The 24344-nt window shown below is 52.5% G+C and overlaps 2 protein-coding genes across 8 annotated transcripts in view; both read left to right on the top strand.

The window, feature by feature from the left end:
• The first annotated feature begins 750 nt into the window (after positions 1–750).
• On the top strand, positions 751–5646 carry THY1 (Thy-1 cell surface antigen). Of its 3 annotated transcripts, none has more exons than XM_040483313.1 (4): positions 751–876; positions 2870–2930; positions 3420–3755; positions 4301–5646. In XM_040483313.1, exons 2-4 carry the CDS (start codon positions 2894–2896, stop codon positions 4411–4413), a joined length of 486 nt encoding a protein of 161 aa, XP_040339247.1. In that variant the 5' UTR covers positions 751–876; positions 2870–2893; the 3' UTR covers positions 4414–5646. The 3 variants fall into 3 exon arrangements, with proteins under 3 accessions (XP_040339247.1, XP_040339248.1, XP_040339250.1); XM_040483314.1 differs by having other exon boundaries at positions 844–947; XM_040483316.1 differs by lacking the exon at positions 751–876 and adding an exon at positions 1048–1071.
• A 14252-nt stretch (positions 5647–19898) lies between these two features.
• Positions 19899–24344, top strand: part of USP2 (ubiquitin specific peptidase 2) — a 25190-nt gene continuing 20744 nt past the window's right edge. For 2 of the 5 annotated variants that reach the window (XM_040483306.1, XM_040483300.1), the window contains exon 1: positions 19899–20014. The gene's annotated coding sequence lies outside the window, so the exon portion shown is untranslated. Of the gene's footprint in view, positions 20015–20767; positions 21027–21099; positions 21304–22029; positions 22156–24344 lie in introns of those variants that run through there. The other 3 variants (XM_040483302.1, XM_040483304.1, XM_040483301.1) reach the window with 3 other exon arrangements.

The raw sequence follows: 24344 nt of genomic DNA, 5'->3' as shown, positions 1-24344 counted from the left end.
GTCTGAAGACCAAGCAAGCAGTTACTCACTACGCAGGGGGCGGTGGGGGGGAGGGGTGCCTAGGATCAGGAGGACTATATGAAATCGAGAAGAACCTTCTGGCTATCTGCCCTGGAAGGTGCCAGTCCAGGAGTAGAGGGAGACTGAATGCCCCAGAGCAGAAAGCCCCCGAAAGGGTTAGGTGTTCTAGGATGGAGGAGGGAGTGGGGCAGGGCTCAGGATCAGGAAGGACCGGCAGGACGCAGTGCCTGCCTTGCTTCTGAAGAGCTGCTCCAATGTGGAAAAACACCCCGCCATCTTCCTTTGGAGAAAGCCTGGAATATTCCAACTCCAAAACTTCTCACTGGAGGCTCCAGGGAGATGGGCTCCAGCCGAAAAGGAAAGGAGGAGGCAGGAGGAGGCGTGGGCACTGACCAAAGGGGCGGGTGGCTGCCCTGCCGCCTCCACCCCTTACCCCTTGGTTTTCCCACAGGCTTCTGAAGCCTCGGCCGGTCGGAAGAAAGGGTTAAAGCCTTAAAAGGGGAGCAATCATTTCGGGGTTCTGGGGAGCGCCTAGTGTTCCTTGCGCTGCCCCACCCGGATCCCCGGGGTCCTGAACCCTCTTGTCCCTGGCCTGGCCTGCCGGCCACAGGGTGAGGTCCCCCTTCTGCGGCAGACGGCCACTCTCCCACATCTATACCAGGCTACCTCCTCCGCCCTCTGCCATCCTTCCTCGCTCCCCCCACTCCCCACTCGGGCTCTGATTGGCCGAGTCCCGGGCCCTCCCCGCTCCTCCACTCCCACCCCGGGTGAAAACTGCGGGCGCCGGCAGGGTGCTGCAACTGGAGGCGGCGGTGCGTCCGGGGGAGGCTGCAGCAGCAGAGGACGGGAGCCCAGGTGGGAGCAGGAGCCAGGGCGGCGCCCGGGGCGCTGGGAGAGGCCCTCCCGACCCGAGGCTTCGGGAAAAGGTTCGGGGGCGCCCCGGCAGGGAGCTCCGCGGTGCTCGGGGAGGGGTCGGCTTCCCAGGCAGCGGAGAGCGGGACGCAACTGCTCGCTGCAGGCCAGGGGCCGGGCCGCACCCCGCCTTCTGCGGTAGGAGCTCCCGGGCTCTCGCCCGCTTAAGGGACGGCTGTCTGGGGCTGGGGCGCAGGAGGAGAACCTGGAGGAAGGGCGCCAAGGACAGCCAGCCTTGGCTTCTGCTCTCCACACAGACGTCCCCAAACCGAGCTCGCCGAGGCGTGGGGTGGGGGCGGTGAAATTGCGGCGAGAGGACGGATGACCGCCGGCTGGAGGGAGTCTCTGCCCTGCGACCTCGCGGAGGGCTGGGTGCGGGGCGTCAAAGGACCGGGGAACCGCAGTGCTGCGGGCGGGGACTGGAAGGCGGGCGGATGGGGGGGGGGGGGGGGGGAGAACGGAGACCGGGGGCGAGGGGGAAGGGGGGACCTCAATTGGGAGAGGAGCCGAGTGAAATTCAGAAACGGAATGAGGATGGGGCTAGTCAAACGGCGGCTGGAGAGGGTGGGAGCGCAGAACTTCTCTGGGCTCTGGGCTGCAGGGAAATGAAAACATCTGTGCCGCTCGGTAACCACCCCCCTCTGGCTCTCCAGCCCTCCTCCAGCCCCAGCTCCATTTCTTCCCCGCTCGCTCTAGCCCTCTAGCCGAGGCTTCCCCTTTCCCTCCTAGATCTCAAGCTCACACCCCCCCCCCCCCCGCCGTCAAATGTCTTGGGTCAGGGCCAGATGCCGACCCCCTTTCTTCCCAAAGGCACCTCTCAGTTACAAGTCCGAAGGGGTAAGGACTGCAGGTTCAGGCTTCGCGGGACCTCAGCCTCCCCCAGCCTCAGGGCTGAGCGCCAGGGACCCTGGGATTCGACCGGCGGTGCACCTGGGCACAGGCACCAGGGCAGTCGTACCCACCCCCCCCCCCATCCCCCGGCGCAGGCCACTCCCGTGGCCTCTCCCCGGTGAGCCCTGATGCGGACAGGCCAAGCTATCTGCCCCGTGTGCACGCCGGGATATTGGTCCAGAGTAGGCTTCGGAAAAAGACAAGGCACAGAGCCCAGGCAGGGAGTCTACTGTAGCAGGGCTCAAGAGACATGCCCAGAGGGCTGGACATTTTGGAAACATCCTGCAATCAGAGAACATATGCAATCAGAGAGCACAGTCGCTTTCCCTCACAGACATTCTGGAACACCGTTAGCTGTGTGCCAGGGACAGTCCTATCTGGAAGCACGTTAGCCACACAGTCCTTTCAGAGGAAGGAAATTAATGTTTGTGGGTCACTTACTATGGAGCAGTTCTCAGTGCCAGAGGTTTATCATTTTTCCTAAACCCATCACCACGCCGTAGGTATCTAAAGCTGATTCTTTCATTCATTCGGTATCTTTTGAGCATCTGTTATATGCCAGGAACTGTTTGGGCACTGGGGATTTTCTCCTGAACAAGAAACAGAAAGCCCCTGAATGGGGAGTTTTTGTGGAATGGGTAGAGTGTTAGTGCCGCAAAATAAAAAGAGTTCTGGGGGTTGCACCACAATGCGAGTGAACTTAACACTGCTGAACTGGACACTTAAAAATGATTAAAGTGGTAAATGTTGTGATACGTCTACTTTGCCTTCCCGAAGGGAAAAGGAGACGGTAAAAGTCACTCACTCAAAGAGTTCAGCAGACACACACCATTATAGGGTGTGTCCACCCTCCCCCTCGCTTTCCTGGAGGGGGGAAAGCACCTAGTGGCAGTGTCACATTCACTAGTAAGTGGGAGGGGACAACCACGGAGAGCAGCTTCCATGGCTGCCGGGGCCATCATGGCAGAGGCCCTCCAGCCCGAGCAGCAAGTGTGGGCACACCTACCCCACCTCTTGGCTGATACCCATCCTATCCCACCCCCAGATCGAGGACTGAGCTCTCTGCACCATGAACCCCACCATCGGCATCGCTGTTTTGCTGACAGGTACTGGGCAAGGGGCAGGGCTGGGACTGGGATTCAAAGCACGCTGGCTTCCTTCCCTTCAGAGGAGCGAGCTTCTTCCTGCCAACCTCAGAGGGAGGAGGTGACAAAGGGAGAGAGGGCTCTTTTTCATCCCTAAATCAGCTGAGCAGCCTAGCTGATCTTCTGCCTGCTTGAGGTGGCTTTCGGAAAAGCAGTCTACTGAGTCTGCCCCACAATGAGGTGGAATCTCCAAATGGAAACCAGGAACCTACATCAGCTCCCCAAGATCTCCTGCCCCTGGAACCCCAGGACTAAAGATGATGAGGGAGGGAGGCTGAGTTTGCAACGGGGAGGTTGAACTGGCCCTCGGGGACCTCTGGGGTGGGGAAGGGTGCCCAAAGAACAGACCCTTGTGCCCTCCCTGGCCAGGCCATTCTCTACTGTTAATGTGGGTGGGAGGCCCCCGGCTCTGCAGGCCCCCAACTTGGATGTGGGCACTGCCGGTGCCAGTCTTGCAGGTAGCCCGTGGGCAGAAGGTGACCAGCCTGACGGCCTGCCTGGTGGACCAGAGCCTCCGTCTGGACTGCCGCCACGAGAACTCCACCACCTCCCCCATCCAGTATGAGTTCAGCATAACCCGTGAGAAGAAGAAGCACGTGATCTTTGGCACTATGGGGGTGCCTGAGCACTCATACCGCTCCCGAACCAACTTCACCAGCAAGTACAACATCAAGGTCCTCTACTTATCCGGCTTCACCACCAAGGACGAGGGGATGTACACATGTGAACTCCAGCTCTCTGGCCAGTCTACCACCAGCTCCAGCAAGAATGTCTCTGTGCTCAGAGGTGAGGCGAGCTCCCAACAAGTCCAAGTGAGCTGGGAGAGGGAGGCTAGGGAGGAAAGGGTTGGCTAGGACAGCAAGGCAGTCCCCCTTGACTGGGCCGAAGAGGAGAGGGGCCCCAGAAACCTCTCTCCCCCTTCCCCCAACTGCTGCCTGGTGCCCTGGGGAACCACTGCCCTCTGTGTGAATAGGGAGAAAGGCTGAGGGAACGAACGGTGAGACAGGCAGAGCGGTGGAGCGGGCACTTCCACCGTGACTGGGCAAATCACTTGGCCTCCCCAGCCCTCCTCTTCCCCACCTAGAAAACACCCATAGTTTTCTTTTGATGATGCTTAATAAAGATCTGATATGATGTTTGTCCAAGAGCTCGGGAACCTGCAAGTGGGAAAGACAGGCGGTTCTAGTCGAGCAGACAGGCCCTGGTTCCGGCTAAGACATCCTGACACCAGCCTCCCCAAGGGAACGTGCCCTTCTCAGGGCTTGTGCCTGCCTGAGTCCTGGGGCCTCTTCTTTCCTGCCCTACCCCTCCTCCCTCTTCTCTCCCCACAGACAAACTGGTCAAGTGTGAGGGCATAAGCCTGCTGGCCCAGAACACCTCGTGGCTCTTGCTGCTTCTGCTCTCCCTGCCTCTCCTCCAGGCCATGGACTTCATCTCCCTGTGACTGGCTGGGCAGGAAGCCACAAGGCCCAGTCCAGAGACCCTACTTCTCGGAGTTGGCTGACCCCCTACCCTCAATCCCTCACACACCCTGGGGAGAAATGGGGACCCTACCCCTCACAAGGAATCCCAGTGCCGCATGCCATCGTCTACCCATTCCCCAGCCCCACTGCCGCTCACACCCTCCCCCCACCCCCGGGCCTTTTTTTTTTTTTTTTTTTTTTTTTTTTAACTCTTTGTTCCAGAGTTGCTTCTGTCTGGTTTATCCTTCCTTTTCTTTAGGAGTTTGTGAAAAGGGAAGCCAGGGTTGGGAATGTGATGGAGAGTGAGGGCATGGGAGGGGTAGAAGGATGGAGGGATGCCAGTCCCTGGGAGGGGGGGGGGGGATCATCCTTGCCCACCAGGACCAGAGGCCCAGGAGAGACCTGGATGAGGAGGAGGATGGGAAGCATCTGGGCCTAGCACATCCCCCAGCAGGCAGGGATGGTGCCTGAAGAGCCCGGATGTGAGGGCACCACCAAGCATCTGGGGCCCCTCACAAGAGGAGAGAAGGAACATCTCCAGGAGCAGCCTCTGCCACAGCAAGAAGCCGTCCACATACGGGAAGCAGTTCCACATAGGGAACTGCCGAGGTTCCCTAGGGGCCTCAGGCCTGGTGCGGCCCCGTGAAAAAGCAGATTCTGCCTGGGAGCAATCTACTGGCGGGTTGGAGAGGGGGTAGAAGAGAGGGTCCATCAGCCCTCTCTGCCTGATGAAACTAAAACTGAGAGCCTGCTGTCCCTCACCACCTCAAGCAGCCGTTGAGAGGGTGGCAGAGGACAAGCCTCCTCCCAGCCTGGCCCAAGCTCCTAAGAGCTTCCAGAACTCTGGCCCGCAGGCAGTAAGTCAGGCCAGGTAGAGTCCCAGAGCAGAGCAGACTTTGGCCCGCGTTTGGGAGGCTCTTCCTTCCCTCCCCCGACAGCGCCAACCCCTTCTGGCCGGTGGCCAAGCCTTGAGACGGCCCTCTGCCCCACAGGCCTGTCCTCTCGGGGACCTGGGGGGCAAGGGCGTCTGAGGCAGCCCATGGAGTGAGACCCGTGAGCGGGACATGCCTCAAGAGATGGCTTTTTCCCAACACCCAGCTCCCCAGCCGGCAGCTGTGCCCCGTCCTGTGACTGTGTGTAGTGCCACCACAGCTTATGGTATCTCATTGAGGAAAAAGAAAAGTGTACAATAAAACCAAGCCTCTGGAATCTGTCTTCTAGCCTTTCTCTGCTTTGCTCCCTCCATCTCTCCCCAAGCCCGCTCCCCTGAGAGTCAATGAGTAGAATGTGAACATCAGTGGCCATCCTCGTGCTGGGAGCTACAACAGGATCACGAGGTGGTTCCGGGTTCCCCCAGAGAGCCTTCCCGGCTTTGCCCCGGGAAATTTGGGGGAAGGCGGTGGTGACCATCCAGGGGCTTATTCCTTTCGTATTCCCCACGGTGGAGGCTGATTCTAAGCCTTTACTTAAAGGCCCGGGATCTAAATTCATGCCCCCGGCTCCCACTCTTCCTGACACCTCCCGTCGACGCCTGTGCCTTGCCAGTGGCCCCGTGCAGTGACCGTGCCAAAAGGTGGCAAGAGAAGCCTGCGAGTTGGGAGAGGGATCCGCCTGTGTATCACCGACCATGAGGCCCACATCACTCAGCATGGTGCAGCCAGCCTGGGGTCTCCAGAGGACGTCAGTGGACACAGGCGCCTCTTGTTCAGTCCTGCTGGGAGCTTTGAGCGCCACGCCAAGAAAATAAAGAGCCTTTGTGGGGGAAGGGAGTTTGAATGCCACCCATGGGGTGGTAAGAGTTAAAATTGGAAGGGCTTTCTGGAAGGAACTGAGGAGCCAGGTGTGAAGCCTCAACTGTGACAACACCGCAAGCCCCTGGCACCTGTGTAAAGCCTCCTATGTGGCCTTTGTCACACCGGGAGCAGCTCCCCTGGAGTTTAGCAGCCACACTACGCAGAGGGTCCTGGGGAGATGGTGCTGCCCCCTGCAGCCACGCTTGGGGGAGGAGAGCCTGAGGCCTGCAGTGGGTGAGGCTAGCTTAAGAAGCCACAGAGGCCATCAGAGAACCAGGGGCTCTAGGAAGGCAGGAAAAGAGAAGAGAGGAACAGGCGGGCCCAAAAGGGAACCCTACAACTTAAAGCCTGGGCCGTCAGGCCTCACAACGTAAGCCAACCCAGAAAGACCATGCTGTGGGCTGGGGGAGATCTGGGCCCTCAGAGGCAGGCCACAACGGCCATCAGGTCGTCTCTGGGCAAGTCAGAAGGTCTTGAGGAGGCTGCGGGACGTCCACGGTGACATGGCTAATTATAAAGAGGGCGGGGCCTGCCCTGCTTCCTGCCCACATGCCCCAGACCCCAGCCCATCAACCTCCTCCCTACTTCTCCTCACCCCTCTCCCATGTCCCCCTCAGCCATGTCAGTCCCTACCTTGGGATCTGGATTCTTCTTGCTCAACAGCAACAGAAGCTCCTTTCCACACACACCCATTTCCGACTAGATCATCCACTGAGACAGAGGACTAGCTGCACAGGGCACAGTGTAAAGGTCTCTCCAACATCTAGCAACTCCCTCGGGAAGAGCAAGGAGGCCACCATGAGGAGACGCAGGGACTTTCACTGGTCAACCAATAAATCTACACGGCGTCCAGGGTACCTGTGACCTGCATCCTCCAGCCTCCTCAGCGTGACCCCGATCCCCTCCCTGTGTTTGCAGCTTCCGGGCTGCAAAGAGCACGTCTGTCTTTGCATGAGAAAGCAGCCATCTCGGGTTAAGGGGAAATGTTGGAGCTGGAGCCCTTCAGAGTCCTGGAGAAGTGTGGGGGCCATCAGCTCTCTTCCACACAGCCCAGGACAGAGATGGATTGCCTTCCTGCCCAGGGCCCTTAGCCTCAGGGAGGCTCATGTCCTGTGAAGACTCACAGGAGGCATCCGTGCGGGGCAGAGGAACACCTGGAGCCAGGGGAAGGTATGCGAAGTGGACACATGGTGTAGGGGGCAACGTGGGACCACAGGAGGGTTCCAGGGAGGCCAGGCTCGGCTCCACACCCAGAAGGGGCCCTGGATGGCTGGAGCTGCCCAGCAGCAGAGGTGGGAAGTGCCCAGCAGTGGGCATGGTCAGTGGAGGTCACCTGCCCAGTCTGCAGTAAAGCAGTTTCCTGAATTAGGTCAGAACCTGGACTCGATGACCCTGGTCACTTCACTCTTTAATGCCTCACTTCTCTAATATTCAAAATAAGATGGTTCAGCTGGAATCATTTATTTGTAGAACAAGCATTAAGGACCTGGCTCTGTGCCTAAAAGACACAGCCCCTGACTGAGGGAATCTGCAGTCCAGGAAGAAGAAATTGATCTCAGTGCAGTGATCAGTGCCATGAGGCAGGGAAGCTGTGGCAGACATTGCTGGGTATTCCCCCTCCTTTCTCAGCAGTAGGACCCACAAATTAGAAATGGAACATGTGGTCCAGAATGAAGACTGCATTTCCCAGCTCCCTTGCAGCAAGATGTGCCTGCGCGGCTAAGTTCTTTCCAATGGGACGTGAGGGCAAAAGGACGTGTGCTTCCTATGAAGTGCTCTTAAAGGAAAAACACATGCCTTTCTGCCCCATTTACCTTTATGCTGGCTGGAATGTGGACTTGATGGCTGGAACTAGAGCAGCCATCTCGGACTATGAGATAGAAGCTGTGTGTTACAAATGACGAAGCACAAGATAGCAGCCTCTGTTCCTAGTGATGGTACTTCGTGGTAGCAGCTGTGGACTACCGACTTTGTGCTACTGTTATTTGGAGTTTTCTGCATTCACAACTAAACCTAAACGTACCTGAAAAAGAAGCCACTGGGGCTCCTGGGTGGCTCAGTGAGTTAAGTGTCCAACTCTTGATTTGGGCTCAGGTTATGATCTCATGGTTCAGTTCGTGAGATCGAGCCCCATTCGGGTTCTACACTGGCAGCACAGAGCCTGCTTGGTATTCTCTCTCCCTCTCTCTGCCCCTTCCCCACTCATGAGCACATGTGCACACTCTCTCTCAAATTAATTAACTTAAAAAATAAATAAATAATAAATAAATAAATAAAATAAAATAAAAATAAAAGTAAGCCATTATTTAATCCTACTGAACTACACACTTAAAAATGGTTAAGACAATAAATGTCATATGTGTTTTTTACCACAATAGGAAAAAAAAAGAAGAAACCAAAGTCAAATTCAGAGAGACAGAAAGTTGTATGGGTGGTTACCAGGGGCTGGAGGAGGTTGAGAAATGGGGGGATGGGGAGTTAGTATCTAATGGGTACAGAGTTTCAGTTTTGCAAAATGGAAAACATTCTAGAGATGGACGGTAGTCATGGAGACACAATACGGACATACTTAATTAACACCACCGGACCACACCCTTAAAGATGGCCGAAATGGTAAATTTTATGTTATATGTATTTTACCACAGTTTTTAAAAAGCAGCAGCAGCCTAGGCACAAGGGAACTTTCTGGAAGTTTCAGTATACTGAACATGGGTGAATTTCATTAAATGAAAATCAGTCCTCCATAAAGTGCTATGGGAATATATAGGCAGGGCCCTTTGCCAGAGAAGGAGTCATGAGTAGGAGTTAGCACAAAAAGCAGGCTCTACTATGTTATAAGGTGATTACAAAGAAAGAAGTATTATTTTATTGCTTCTGTATCCTGAAAAACATGGGAAGAGGGATGGGAAGCCTTTGTGGATTCAGTTAAAGGACAGGCCTTAGCCTCTCTCCAGGGCAGCTCACCGCTGCTGGCTGATATGACAGCTCTCTGAACACACAAGCCCATCATCAGGGTCCCTGACCCAGGCAATCCTCACCCCCAGAGTCGCTAAGTGCACACTGCATGCCGGGGAGTAATTCCCCGGGCAGGGTGACGAGCAGAGTAGTGAATGATACAGACAGGTTCCCACCCCACAAAAATGCTCTCACACAGAACATGGACATTAAGCAAGTAAACCAGTGACTAAGTCTGATGAGTATAGATTGGGATCATCTACACACGAGAAGCGATAAGAGAACACTTTACTCAGGATGGCCAGGGCAAGTCTAGGGAGAGGGCCCTTGGGCTGAGTCCTGGAAGAGAAGCTGGCCTTTTCAAGAGCAGCAGGCAGTGCACGCAGGCAGAGGGACAGTAAAGGCGCACTCGCTCAAGGTGCTCAGGCAAGGGATGTCACTGCAGAGGCAGACGAGAGCCAGGTCCCGTGGAGCCTTGCAGGTCACGGTGAAAAGGGTGAATCTTATTCTAAGGGCAGCAGACAACAACAGTAGAAGCAAAAAACCGGGAGGATATTGCATTAACCCTAGGAAGACGCTACAACAGTTTGGGCAAAAACCACAGCAGCAAAAGTGGTGCCTTTCAGGCACACACAAAACTAAAAGTGAGAGGCTTGATGAAAGCTGAATAAGTTCTGTGGATTTTACCAATATCCGTTTCCCCGTTTTGATATTGTACTATAGCTATGTAAGATGTTACCAGTGGGAAAACTGGGTGAAGGGTACACAGGCCCTCTTTATGGTATTTCTGCAACTTCCCATAAATCTATAATGTCTTTAATTATTTTAAGTTTATTTATTTATCTTGAGAGAGACAGAGCAGGTGGGGGTGGGGTAGAGAAAGAGGGAGACAGAGAATCCAAGCAGGCTCCACACTGTCAGCACAGACCCCGATGCAGGGCTCGAACCCACGAAACCATGAGATCATGATCTGAGCCGAAACCAAGTGTCAGACGCTTACCCGACTGAGCCACCCAGGTGCCCCTATATTAATTATTTTAAAATAAATTATTTTTTAATTTTTTCTAATGTTTATTTAATTTTGAGAGAGAGACGGACAGACAGAGCATGAGCAGGGGAGGGGCAGAGAGAGAGGGAGTCGCGGAATCCGAAGCAGGCTCCGGGCTCTGAGCTGTCAGCACAGAGCCCGACGCTGGGCTCGAACTCACGAACCACAAGATCATGACCTGAGCCGAAGTCGGACGCTTAACCGACTTAGCCACCCAGGTGCCCCTAAAATAAGGTTTTTTTAAATTCTCAACAAGAACCACACACACAAAAAAGATGGCAAGTATTAATTCCAGAGGGAAGAAAAATCGAATTCTAATCATAGCATATAACATGGCTTAGCTATAAAGAATACTTACATAGTCATACGAATATAAACACTAAACTGTGATGAATGAACACTTAAACTTTAACCAAAAGTTGTGAGGACGCTATACTGGACATGCAAAAAGGGTAAGCGTGTTTGGTGGGGGAGTAAACAGGCATATAAGAAAGCTAACCTCATTTCCACAGGTGAAAGAAAACGGGTATTACTTCAAACGGAAAAATCAGGAAATAGCTATCGATGCGAGAAATTCCCAAATACAGATGTAAACAGCAGGAAAAAAACTAGCCAAAACAGTGGGGAGTGGTTGCTTGGGGAAATGAGAATTTGGGATGGGGTCACACACTGCTTTTACATGACAAACCTAGTAATGTAATATGTCTTCTCTATAAATAGATCAGCTCGCTAAGCAATAAAAATTAAGCATATTTAAAGAAATATGTTAAGGCCTGCTCCCAAAGAACAGCGAGGACTTGCTAACTAGTGGTTTGGATGGAAGTGGAGGTGCTGAAAGGAAAGAAGAAAGAATCCCAGATGACCCCTAGGTTTTTGCCTGATCAATGAATGGATGCCATGTGTTAAGACAGAAAAGGCTGGGAGAGTGCTAGGATAGAGAAGTAGATATGTTAAATCTACGCTGCCCATCAGACATCCAAATAGAAGTAACAAGAAGACAGCTGGATAGCCCAGTTCTGAGCACAGGGGAGAAGTCGGGGTTAGAAACAAAACTTGGTAGGGGTGCCTGCGCGGCTCAGTCAGTTGAGCTTCTGACTACGGCTCAGGTCATGACCTCACGGTGCACGAGTTCGAGCCCCGTGTCCGGCTCTGTGCTGACAGCTCAGAGCCTGGAGCCTGCTTGGGATTTTGTGTCTCCCTCTCTCTCTGCCCCCACACCACCCCCCCACTCACGCTCTGTCTCTGTCCCTCTCTCTCCCTCTCTCTCTCTCTCTCTCTCCCTCCCTCCCTCTCGAAAATAAACACTAAAAAATTTTTTTAAGTTTATTTACTTTTGAGAGAGACAGAGTGAGTGGGGGAGGGGCAGAGAGAGAATCAGAGAGAGAGAATCCCAAGCAGGCTCTGCACTGTCAGCACAGAGCCCGACATGGGGCTCGAACTCACGCACTGTGAGATCATCACCTGAGCCACAACCAAGAGTCGGACGCTTAACCAACTGAGCCACCCAGGTGTCCCTAAAACAAATGTTTAATAAAAAAAGAAATAAAACTTGGTAGACATCAGCATTTGGGTGGCAGGCACCGACCATGGGACAAAAAAGATCATGCAGGAAGGCAAAGAGAAATAATCAAGCCCAGGCCTAGAATCTGAGATGATCGAATATTTAGAGTTTCGGGGGGAAGCAAAGGATATCAAACAGGAGCTAGAGAGGGAAGAGGAAAGCCAGGGGTCTGTGGAGTCAAAACAGGGAAAGTTTCGAAAAAGAGCAATCAACTAGATCAACTGCTGTTAAGAAGTAAGATGACTAAATAAAAACTAAGGGAAGAAGAAGCAGGAGGAGGAAGAGGAGAGAGAAGGATGACAAAAGGAGGAGGAGGAAGTCAAGTAAGATGAAGAGACCAAGTTGTTGGTGACTACGGTAGCTAGCCTCCGAGGATGGCCCCCTAAATAAACCATGCCCCTGCGTAATCCCTTCCCCTTGAAGCTGGGATGGCCCTGTGTTTTGCTTATGACCAATAGCATATGGTAGAAGTCACGCTGCACGACTTCCAAGGCCAGATCATAAGAGTATTTGCAGCTTCCACCTTGTTCTCCAGGAATTCTCACTCCTGGGACACTCCCTCCTGGAAGTGTCCCAGCTGCCATTCTGAGCGCCTAAGTCAAATAACTGGCCATGTGTAGGCACTCCAGTCCCCAGACCCAGCTAAGCTCCCAGCCAAGAGCCACCACCAACTGCCAGTCGTGTCCGTGTGCTGCCTTGGACGTCCAACTCAGCAGATCCTTTGGATGACTCCAGGCCCAGCTGCTACTGACCACATCCTCGTGAGAAAGAAATTTCAAGAGAGAACTTCCCAGCTGAGCCCATCAACCATAGCAGGATGGGATACATTAATAAATTGTTTAAAGCCACTGGATTTCGAAGTGGTGTGTGATGCAGCCATCGATAACCAGCCAGTGGCTTTAACAAGAGCAGCATAATGGGGTTCTGGTAACAGAAGCCAGACTACAGTGGTCAGTGAGGGTAAGTGGGAGAATGCAGGCTTCTCTTTCAGGAAGTCTGGCCATGACTGGGTGTGGGAGGTGGGGAGGTGTGTGAACCCGACGTCGGGAGGGCAGGGGTTTTCATACAAGCAGCAAGGTCATCAGCTGAATGAGAAGATGAGGAGATGGAGAGAAGATGAGACAGATTTGAGGAGAGTAGATAATATAAAATACTCCTATCAAAAAGTGGGAGCGGTGGAAGAATTCTAAAAACGGTCTCTGAAGATTCCCTACCTCCTAATCCCTGGAGTCCATACGTGAAGTAAGATGTCATCCCCATGATTATGTTATGTTATGTGGCACAGTTGATCTTAAGGGAGGGAGATTATCCATGTAGGCCTAACATGATCACATGAGCCCTTAAAAAGCAGAGAATGTTCTCTGGCTAGTGGCAGAAGAGAAAGAGAGGAAGCCGAAAATGCACATGGGAGATTCGACATGCCATGCTGGCCACTTGAGAAGGAATGTGGGCAGCCTCTGGGAGCAGGCAGCCCATCCCAACTAGCCGCCAGGGAAGAAACAAAGCCCCTTCCCCCCACCTGCGGCCATAAGGATTCGGATTCTGCCAACAGCCTAAATGAGTTTGGAAGTGGATTCTTACCCTGAGCCTCCAGCTAAGAGCCAGCCTGGCCAACATCTTTTTTTTTTTTTTTTTTTTAATGTTTTTTTAACTTTTTTTATTTATTATTGAGAGACAGAGAGAGACAGAGCATGAGCAGGGGAGAGGCAGAGAGAGGAGGAGACATAGAATCCAAAGCAGGCCCCAGGCTCCGAGCTGTCGGCACAGAGCCCGACGCGGGGCTCGAACTCACAAACTGCAAGATCATGACCTGAGCGGAAGTCGGACGCTCAACCGACTGAGCCACCCAGGCACCCCAGCCTGGCCAACATCTTAATTTTGGCCTCATAAGACCCTGGCCAAAGAACCAGCAAATCCCACCAGGACTTCTGACCTATAGACCGTGTTGTTTTGAGCCACTAAGTTTCTGGACATGAGCCCTGACACAGTCAGGACGCTGCCCTCTCTTACTTCAGGGCCTTCTGGGGGAGCGCCACCCCTCACATGGGGGTGACTCAGCCTCTTAGCGCCTCTGTGTTCTCTCATGACGACGGCCATCATCATAGCTCTGGGCTCAGGCTTTGGGACTTAACGTCTTTATAGTTTCCTGCCATCTAGACCTGAGCTGTCCAACATGATAGCCACTAGTCTCGGATGGCTCCTCAAATGTAAGGTTAAAGGAATCACAGTTAAACAAATTAAATGTTCAGGGGTGCCTGGGTGGCTCGGTCGGCGAAGTGTCCGACTCTTGATTTCAGCTCAGGTCACGATCTCACGGTTTGTGAGTTCGAGCCCCGCGTCAGGCTCTGAGCTGACAGGCAGAGCCTGCTTGGGATTCTCTCTCTGTCTCTCTCTCTCTCTCTCAAAAATAAAATAAAAATAAACATTTAAAAAGCAAGAGATAAGAACACAATTCCCATTCCACCAGATTTAACATTCCTCTCAGCTCAGTGATGGATACTTGCTTTACAGTTAGGAAACGAAAAGCCCTTTGTATGTAGTGATTTTCCCAAAGCAAAGAATCAGTCAGCCCCAAGATAAATTGAAGCCCCTCTCTCTCTAGAAACTGAAAACTGCTTGAAACTTTTAAATGATGGCTTTTCCTGTATCTCCCTACCAAGGTGCCAAAAATCATAGAGTCCAATGTCAGGCAGACCCCCCCGCCTTATAGAAGTCTCCCCAAAGCTGACGTGAAGACCATGAAGGAGAGGGGCGGTAGGGGGGGGGGCGGTAAGGGAGGGGGACCCAGCCAACTGGAAGACCTAAAGCCAGGACGGCACTGGATGTTTGGAGAAGGACACTGGCATGAGGAAAACCCCAACTATATAGCACATACATCAAAACAAACTAGATTTAACACACTCTTGCGGAAAGTGTGTTTAGGCAATCCTAAAAAAGGTGATCTCACACAGGCACGACAGTGTGCGCACTACTGCTAATTTAAGATCTGTAAAATGCTACTGACACTTCCTTTATTTACTGTAATAAACTTTTTTAAGTGTATTTATCTTGAGAGAGAGAGACAGAACACGAGCAGGGGAGGGGCAGAGAGAGAGAGGGACAGAGAGGAATCCCAAGCACGCTCTGCACTCCACTCTGAGCCCAACTCAGGGCTCAATACCATGACCATGATGAGATCATGGTCTGAGCTGAAACCAAGAGTCAGATGTTTAACCATCTGAGCCACCCAGGCACCCCTAGTGTGCTAAATTTTTAATGTTAGATGTTAATGAACTTAAATCACATATCGGCATTTCATAACTCACTCAGTCTTCCTAATTTTACTTTTCATCAAGGGTCTTCAAATGCAAAACCTCCTATCATTTCAGCAACTCCACTGTCAATGGCTGGGGAGGAATATATTGCCCGAACTAAGAGAAACAGAATAAAACTCCAAAAGAAAACAGAAGCAATAGACATAGAATGGGGGGAAATTTCGGGGAACAAAAGACAGAAAATCAAAAAGATCCGATCCCAGCAGATGTAGGAAACATGGTGAGATAATATTTCTAAACAGTATTTTCACTCGCTTCCCTTTCTCCGCATAGTCCCACTTTAAGCAGCCAAGTTTTTGTGCTTATGCCTCAGTAAAGGGATGAGACAGCAAAAACCAGGGGGAAAAAATTCAGCTTTTGGATTTGAGTTGCCTAGGCCCTTAATAAAACTGAAAGGACTCAAAACCTATACAAAAGATGCAGAGAAAAGATCTTGGGTAAAGCCAGACTCCCACTGGCGTTACCCCCAGCCAGAGGGAAGAGATAAGAGAACAGATGGTGGGTTCTGTCCTCAGACACCTTAGACAGCAAAACCCCCAAGCAGGTTCTGAGATCTGATATCAGTATGCTTCCATCCCCACATCTGGGTAGAGCCTCAGAAAGGAGACACAGTCCCAGAAACAGGAAATGACTGCAGAGTGTAACCTACTTTGGAGGCAGCTAGAACCCTGGTCAGTGTCACACTCTCTCTTGCTACCCCAAGAATGATTCCTATGTATCCAAGAGTGACCCAGAAGTAGCATAAAGACACCAGACCTAAAGGGGCCAGGCAAGCAGGAACCAGGCAGTAGACATTTAAGTGGACACTTGGCTGGCCATTTAATAACAAGGCCCACTTCCTCTAGTGCTCTGGCAAATATATATGGGACATTCTTCAGAAACTCAGGCAATCCTTGGAGAAAGGAGGGGAAATTCCGTCACTGTCTGAAACTAAGTGTCCACCACTCCAAACAGAAATGTAGGTATATTACAGGGGCGCCTGGGTGGCTCAGTTGGTTAAGTGTTGGACTCTTGATTTCAAGAGATGGAGCCCCGCGTTTTTGCGCTCTGGGCTGGGCCTGAAGCCTGCTTAGGATTTTCTCTCCCTCTGCCCCTCCCGTGCTCTCTCTTTCTCTTTCTCCTTAAAAAGGAAGGGAAGGGAAGGGAAGGGAAGGGAAGGGAAGGGAAGGGAAGGGAAGGGAAGGGAAGGGAAGGGAAGGGAAGGGAAGGGAAGGGAAGGGAAGGGAAGGGAAGGGGAAAAAATGTAGGTATATTACAGAAAAACAATGTTATGTTTCCTGCATCTTTGAGTTTGTGGACTAAAATAATCCCTCTGTAAGAATTAAAGGAGGGGAGGGGCACCTGGGTGGCTCAGTCAGTTAAGCGTCCAACTTTGGACGTGATGGACTTCGGTCATGATCTCACAGTTCGAGTCAGGCTCTGTGCTGACTGCTGGGAGCATGGAGCCTGCTTTGAATTCTGTGCCTCTCTCTCTCTCTCTCTCTCTCTCTCTCTCTCTCTGCTCCTCCCCCACTCATGCTCTGTCTCTCTCTCTCAAAAATAAATAAATGTTAAAAAAAATTTTTGTTTTAAGAATTAAGTGAGGGGAGAAGTTGGAAACCAGCAAATTCTGAGTAGGAAATTGAATGAACGATCATGCCATTCACAGATGTAGGCAATAAAGGAATGGGAACAAACTAAGTGAAGAACGATGAGTTTAAGGCTTGGACATGTTGAGGGTGAGATGGTGATGGGGTGTCCAAGGGCATATCAGGAGGCAGACAGATAATCATGACTGGTGCTGAAACTACAGGTTTTGGCGTCATCAGTCCGTACAAGGAGCAGGTGATGAATGAATAGCAGATCAGAGCGATCTTCTCACGTGCTGCCTATAGGTCAGGCATTGCTGTAATGGTTTTTTCATGCATATTAACTCATTTAATGCTCAAGTCAACTCTACAGGGCGGGTACTACTACCAGCCTCATTTGTTTACACGTGAAGAAACAGATAGGAACGCTGCAGGCCTCAGAGCTAGTAACCAGAGGAATCAGAAGTCATCCCAGAAAATCTACAATCTGCACCCAGAACAACCACCATGCTATAAGGGCTACTAGAAATAAAGAGGAGGAAGAAACTGTCAGGAGGAAAACCAGAAAAGCCTTATATGATACAACCTAAAGGAGAAGAGAGCTCCAAGGATGAAATGGTGAAAGGGACCAAATTTGCAAGGGGTCCAGTAATTGGTTATAACTAAACAGGCAACTAGGATTGCACATAGGAGATCTTAGTGCCCAGGTTGGGTAGCTTTCCTGATGTCGTGATCTCGCGGTTGGTGGAACTGAGCCATGAGTCAGGTTCTGCACTGACGGCACAGAGCCTGCTTGGGATTCTCTCTCTCTCTCTCTCTCCCTCTCTCTCTCTCTCTCTCTCTCTCTGCCCCTCCCCTGCTCATTCTCTCTCTCTCTCTCTCTCTCTCTCTCAAAATCAATAATAAAAATAAAAATTTTTCTTGACCTCACTTCTCCTTTTACTTCCCACCCACCTTCCTTTACCACAAAACTCCTCCAAAGAGTTTTCTACACTGTACCCCATCCTTCTCTTCGTACCCTTCCAGGTCATCAGGAGCCTTCTAAATCAATTCCCAGACTTGGGTTACTTAATCCATCAGCAGCATTTGACACGAATGATCTTTCTCTACTCCTTGGTAAATCTCCTTTCTTGGCTTACAACATAGCACCCATCTCTTGGATTCTTTCCTTCTCTACTTCACTAGCCACTCCTAAGTCTCTGACGGCTCCTACTCGTTTCTAAAACCATTTAATGTTGGAGAGCTCCAGGATTCGGTCCTTGCACATCTATTTCTATTTGCTCCCTCAGTGACCTCCCCTAATCTTACGGCTTTAAACAACAGCCATATGCTGACAGCTCTCAATTCTATATTGCAACCCAGACCCTGCCAAACTTGCACATCCAGCCACTTTCTTGACATCTTGACACGCCTAACAGACATCTCAAACTTGACATTATTAAACCAAGCTCCTGCCCTCCTCCTACCCACCTTCTCAGTTAATGTTCAAGCCAAAAATTCCTCCCTGTCTCTCACACCACCTCATCCATCAGAAAACCTTATTGGCTCTTAACATTCCAAGTACGTCCGGAACCTAACCACACCTCCCCACCCTCCTGCCTCCTACCACACTAACACCGCCATCTCTCACCAGATAATTTGAGTGACGTCCTTAATGGTCTGCTTCTTTTCAGATGTGTTCCCTGGCTCTTTTCAGATGTGTTCTCAGACATCAGAGGATGTGCCATCCTCTGCTCAAAACCTTCCAATGGCTCCCATCTCAGAGTAAAAGTTGAAGTCCATGAAAATGGCCTTAGGGCCCTAGAGGGTGCAATCCCTGCCTTCCCTCATTGACCTCATCTCCCAAGCTGTCCTCACGCCAGTCACACTGACCTTCTTGTTTTTCCACAAAAATGGCAACTGTGTTTCTACCTCATGATCTTTGCATCTGTAGTTCCCCTCTTCCTAGAACATTCTTTCCTTAGATAGCCAGATGATTCACTCCCTCGCCTCCTTCAGGTCACTCAGATGTCACCTTCTCATTGAGACCATCTCTGACAACACCTTACACACTGTGTATCTGCCTGTGTTTTGTTTGCCTCCATCGCTCCTACTGCCATCTAACATACTACATATTTCACTCATTTGTCTTCTGCTTCTACTAGAATGTAAGCTCCCTGAAGGCAAAACTTTTGCCTGTTCTGTTCACTGCAGTATCCTCTGTGCCTAGAAGAGTGCCCAGCACATCCAAGAGCTATCCATAAAACATGAAGGAAGGAGGACCCCGAAGGAGTATAAAGAATCAAGATCAAAGGGAGTCATCTTGGACAAGGAGAGGGAAGCCTCCTTCACTGCCCTGGAGCAGAGGCAAGAATGGATTCAGATATGTTTGCAGGCGGAAATTTAAGTATTTCCCTTCTGGTTGGCTCTAGTTTCTCTGGGAAACAGAAGACAAGGAAGATCTTGAAGGCAACGGTGAAGGACAGAAATACCAGCCACAGAGAACAGGAGAAGGAGCTAAGGACACTTGGAAAGACCAAAAACCTGGATTTGCCTTGGCGCCAATCTACCTGGCTGTGTGATTTTCTTCAACACCACAGGATACACAACAAATGGGAGCCGCAAAGTTCTGTCTTAGCTTTTTCCCAAAAAACTAAAAAAAAAAACACCTCCCTTCCACTAACGCGGTGCCTCAGTTTCCCCAGAGAGTCATCCCCAATCACTGGTCTCATGTTAGTAAAATGAGCAGAGAGAGAGGTGGAGAAAGAGGAGAGGAGAGAAAACAAGGAGAGCCAAAGCAGACCCTCTCCCAGACAGGTGGGAAGGAGCGGGAACATTTTAGCCTTCCCTCAAACCTGGAAGTTGGTATCTGTACCCCAGGGCTCAAAGGCTGGGCCTTCTCCCGGGAACCCCTTCTCGTTCCCAATACCCTCCCACTGGGTCCCACCTTGACACATACCAGTCCGCTTCTGGTCGAGCTCCACCCCTTCCAAACTCGCGGGCTTTGCCTCCACGTGCTTCTCTGTATATACCGGTCGCCTGGGAGACCCAGGCCGGGCGGGGCTCTCCTGACGTCACAATTGGAACAAGCCAATAGCCTTGACGCATCTCAGTGACGCGAGACGCGCGGCGTGGTTTTGCCGGCCGGGCGCAATGAGGCGGCTGCCCGCTGGGTGGCGCCGATTTCCCGGGGAGGTCCTTTCTGGGCCCCCGGCGGAGGTGGGGGAGAGGCGGGCAGGAGCCGAGGCCAGGGAGCCCTCTGCGTCAGCTGCTGCTCACTGCGCCGCGCCAGTACCAGGCGGGACTCACCCGCAGCTCCATGCTTGTGCCCGGCTCGACTCGTCCATCCTCGGAGAAGAGGCAGGTACGTGCCACCTGTCGCAGACTGGGGAGGAGGGATGCGGAGGTCAGTGCCGTTGGAGGCTCAGAAAGTGAGGTGTCAACGACAGCCTGGGTAGAACGGGCACCAGAAATGTAGGGCGAGCGCCAGCTGTGTGGAGGAGCTCCAGCTGTGGGTGCCAGTTGTGGGAGGGGGGAAACCTGCCAGCTGACAGACCCGGGGTGCCAGGAAGAGCCATCTGTGTGCTGATCAGTGTGTTCTCAGGAAATGCCGCTTGGGCAGGTCCAGGTCTCTGTGCCCTGTGTGGTATACGGCCTGAGAGTGACGCCTGGACACTGACAACCCCCCTCCCCACGTGTACATCCAGTTCACTTACTCCACCCTGTTTCAGCTCCTGGGGGCTGTCTCCGGTCAGTTCGCCCGAAGGGGTGAGGGTGGGGGTAGGGCAGCAGTTAAGTGGAAGGGGAGATTTTCCACCAATCCCAAACCAGAAAGAGGCATCTTTGAAATTCGCACCAATCCCAAACCAGAAGCAGGCACGCGGTGCTCCAAGGCGAGTAACTTCTACTTAACAGCCAAGGGAAGCCCTGACCAACCCATTTTAGCTGTCCTCCGAGGAATGAACACCTACCTCCTGATCTGCCTTCTAGAATGGGGCTGCACTGAAGATCGTGGTGATGTTCACCTCCCCAAGGCACCGGCATAAGCACCGGCTGGGGTTGGGGCATCCCCCACTCCTTTGAATACTGTAGATGCGTACCAAACTGGAGTCGGAATGAGGACTGGAATGAGGGCCAGGGACGAGGGCGTCCTCTGAAGTGCATCACCAGGACCCAAGCTGAGTCAGTAGCCTCTGCTGAGACAGGGTGGAGTACTGGGTACTCCCAGTCCTCAGGGAGAGCCATCGGGAGACAGGAGCCACGGACCGGGAGCACACAAGAGCACCAAGGCCCAAGAGGTTAAGAATCCTGCTCCTTCCTCCTGTGAGCCTGCCCAGCCCAGCTCTGTGGCCTTGGAATCCTGAGCACTCCTACAGGTAGAGTGGAGCCACCCCAGAGCAGCTTTCTCCTGGTAGCCTGGGGACAGCTGCACTTGCTCTATTTTTCTAGGCAAAGGGGGAAGGAGCCGAAACAGGCCTGGCCCTTCTCGGCTGGATGGGCTGGACATCTCGGAATATCGCAAGAGTCGTTTGCCCACGCCACTTATGGGACACGGACCAGCTCAGAAACCCATGGGGCTGTCATCTGGCATTAGAACAGAGCACTCCCAATGGGTAGCCCCGAGGCCCTGCTCTCCCTAAGAAGGTTTCCCTGGTAGGTGCTCCTACACATACCGCCACTAACTGTAATAATAAGTGGAAGTATTCAGCATAATCATTATTATCGTTTATTGAACTCTTAATCATAGGCCAGGGAAATTTATGTTATTCTATTTAATTCTTCAAATTGTGAGGTATAGCGTTATTATCCTTTTTACTCCTGATTTACAGATTAACGCCCTAAGGTTCAGGCAGCTTAACGTGCCTTGCCCACAGTGTCAGAGCCTATAAAAAAAAAATAAAAAAATAAAAAAAAAAGAATGAGCTGGACTATAAGCCCAGGCCTAGAAGTCCATTGTAAGAGTTTGGACTGAATACCTGAGAGCAGGTCCCGCCTGCCTCCCACTACCTGTATGCCCTGGACCTCTGGAGCTACTCCACCTCGAAAGGGAGGATTGGGACTAGCACTGAGGCTTCATCCTCTCCTCTCATTCTGTGACCGACACCTCCTTCTCCATATTCTTGCCTCTATTCCTCCCACCCCCACCGTCCCCCTACCCTCTTTCCAGTTCTGTTTCCCCTGGGTCCCCCTTCTGTCCATTTCAAAATGCCCCCTCCTTCAGAGAGCCCTCGCAGGATCTCCTTGCCTGGCCCTGGCCCATAAGGGCAGCACCTCGAGGGAGGGCCTGCCTCTGCCCCTTTAATTCTCCCCGGGCTTGGAATGCAAGTGAGTTGAGCTAGCCATCTCTGTGAGGTCAGATAAGATACTATATATATCGGAGTCGGTAACCTGAGCTCCGGATTACCCAGCCCCAGTCAGACTCCAGCCTCCCGGCTCTCCACTGCTCTCCCTGCCTTGCTGGGGAAGGAGAAGCCCCCAGATCCTGTCCAGTGCCCCCGGACACAGGTCAGTAGCTGCCCCTGTAGTATGTGAGCTTTGCGGGGCTGCTGTCCAGAGAGCCCTGGGTGTTTGGGAGGAGCATGTGATAGGCTGTCCAACAGGGCCTGGAAGGTGCTGTGGGCAAGACTGAAGGCGAAGGCTCAGAGGAGGCAGGCAGAGGCAGAGGAGGCAGCAGGAACAGAAAAAAGATAAGCCCTGGAGGAAAAGCAGGGAGACTGGGCCTCTCCCCTAGGGAGGGGGCACCAAGAGAGCTCCCAAGAGAGGTGATTCGGAAAGAGAATTTAAGGATACCGATACTGCCTGAGGGCCCACTCCTTTGCCTTTTCTTGGAAGTGTAGAGTTGCCTACCCCCTCCAAACCCTAAATCAAGAAGCATACTATAGACATACTACCCTGGGCCCACCCCTTTCTCCACCAGTCAGGATTCTTGCCCTAATCTCCAATCTCTCTCACCCCTTCACCCTTCTCCCAGCCCTTGGGCAACTACTAGGAGCAAAAGAGACTGAGACAGACCCAAATTCCCTTGACTGACCCTCAGCCAAGGCATGCAAGAGGATTAGGCACTAAACTGGTGGGTCCCTGAGTGCAAGCCTTGGACAGACAGAGCTACCAGTGACAGGCTGGAGGCGAGGGGACACACTGAGGCTGCTGGGGACCGAGAGGTATACACAGAGCTCCTGGAACATGCAGGCGCAAGTGGCCCCCACCCCGGTCCTCCACCCTATCTGCATTCACCACGTCTCCCAGAACATCCCTCAACCTAGGAGCTGATGCTTGTGCCCAGACAGTGCCCAAGCAGATAGCAGTTAAGGGTCAGAGAGTGTAGCTGAAGGGAGACAGGACCCCTCTCTCAGCCCTCTTTACCTTTCAAGGTCAGCACATCAGCAGTGCCTCATTCCAATGGTGTTAGCAAGTGGCTTTGGGAAGCTCTGAGGTCACCACTGTGGAGGTTCCCAAGCACCTGGCGGGACTCTCCACTCACCTGTCCTGGACACCTGGGTAGGAGGGAAGGACTGAACTCTGTGGAGGCACGCCTCGGAAACTCAGCTAGGGGCTTTCTATCCAGGCAATGGCAAGGGCACAGAAGCTGGCATGCCTTCACGCCAGAAAGCAGAGTGGATCTGGGCAGAGAGGGGCCATGAAGCCTTCTGGGATGTGGGGCATTACCCATCCCCTACCCCGGGGGCCAGGAGTGCCTGGGATTCCTGGGGAACAAGTCCCTCCCCTGGCTGGGCAGGTTGGGGAGCCCTTCACGTGAGCAACAGGAAATGACAGCGGCTGACGCAAGGGGGTTGGCTGCCCCAGGGAGACAGGGCTCATTTTAACCCCTGACTCATCCAGCCTGGGTACATTGGGGAGTGGGCCAAGCTGCAGCAAGGGTAGGAGGCTGGGGGTCATGTCCATAAGCAGGCCTGGGGCCAAGGGCCCAGGCCGGCCAGGGGACACTTGGGAGCTTGGCACCGCAGGTGAAATGGAGGCCTCCTGGACCATCTCTTGGCCGATCAGAATTGTACTGGCGCTCAGGTTGCACTTGGCTTCGCTCTCATTTGCCGGCCGTGGAAACTCGAAGGGCCGCTCCTGCGGGAGTCTGTACCCGCCACGCTGTTGCCTAGACAGTGGATGCTTGCATTCCCCCACCCCAGACCCCATGCCGCAGGTCCTACCCTGTGCAGCTCAGGGAGAGGCCAGGGAAGTGTGAAGTGACAGGGCGGCGGGCTTCGGGGGGGGGGGGGGGACTGTTAGGGGACAGAGCACAGGTCCCCAGTCCAGCTCTGCCACTGCTCACAGTGTGACCCTGGGGAAATCCGCATCACTTCCACCAACGCTGGTTTCCTCATCTGCAAGTGGGCAGAATAACAGCACCCGCTGCGTAGGGTGATCGTGAGAATTAAGCAGGTTAATACAGGGTGTCCCAGAAGCCTTAGTGCAGCTCCAAACTGCAGTAACTTCAGAAATATGAGTGCTACACACTTCAAAGTGTCATTTAATTTCTTGTCTGTTTTTTGACTTTTGAGCAAAAATGGTCATTTCAATGTAACATAAATCATTTAAGCCTTCAAATGATGTTTGCAAGTTTACATTCTTTCTCCGAAAGAATCCAAGCCTAAATCCGCACCGAGACTTTGAGGACGCTCGGTACGAAGTTCACTCAGGAGAGCGCCAGGCACCGCATGTCCCTTCAGGAAGCTGAGTGC

This window comes from Herpailurus yagouaroundi, unplaced genomic scaffold, assembly GCF_014898765.1.
Source record: "Herpailurus yagouaroundi ecotype Mexico unplaced genomic scaffold, PumYag 161, whole genome shotgun sequence".
NCBI lineage: Eukaryota > Metazoa > Chordata > Mammalia > Carnivora > Felidae > Herpailurus > Herpailurus yagouaroundi.
Note: the sequence above shows the minus strand (reverse complement) of the source record. Positions and strands in the feature narration are given on the sequence as shown.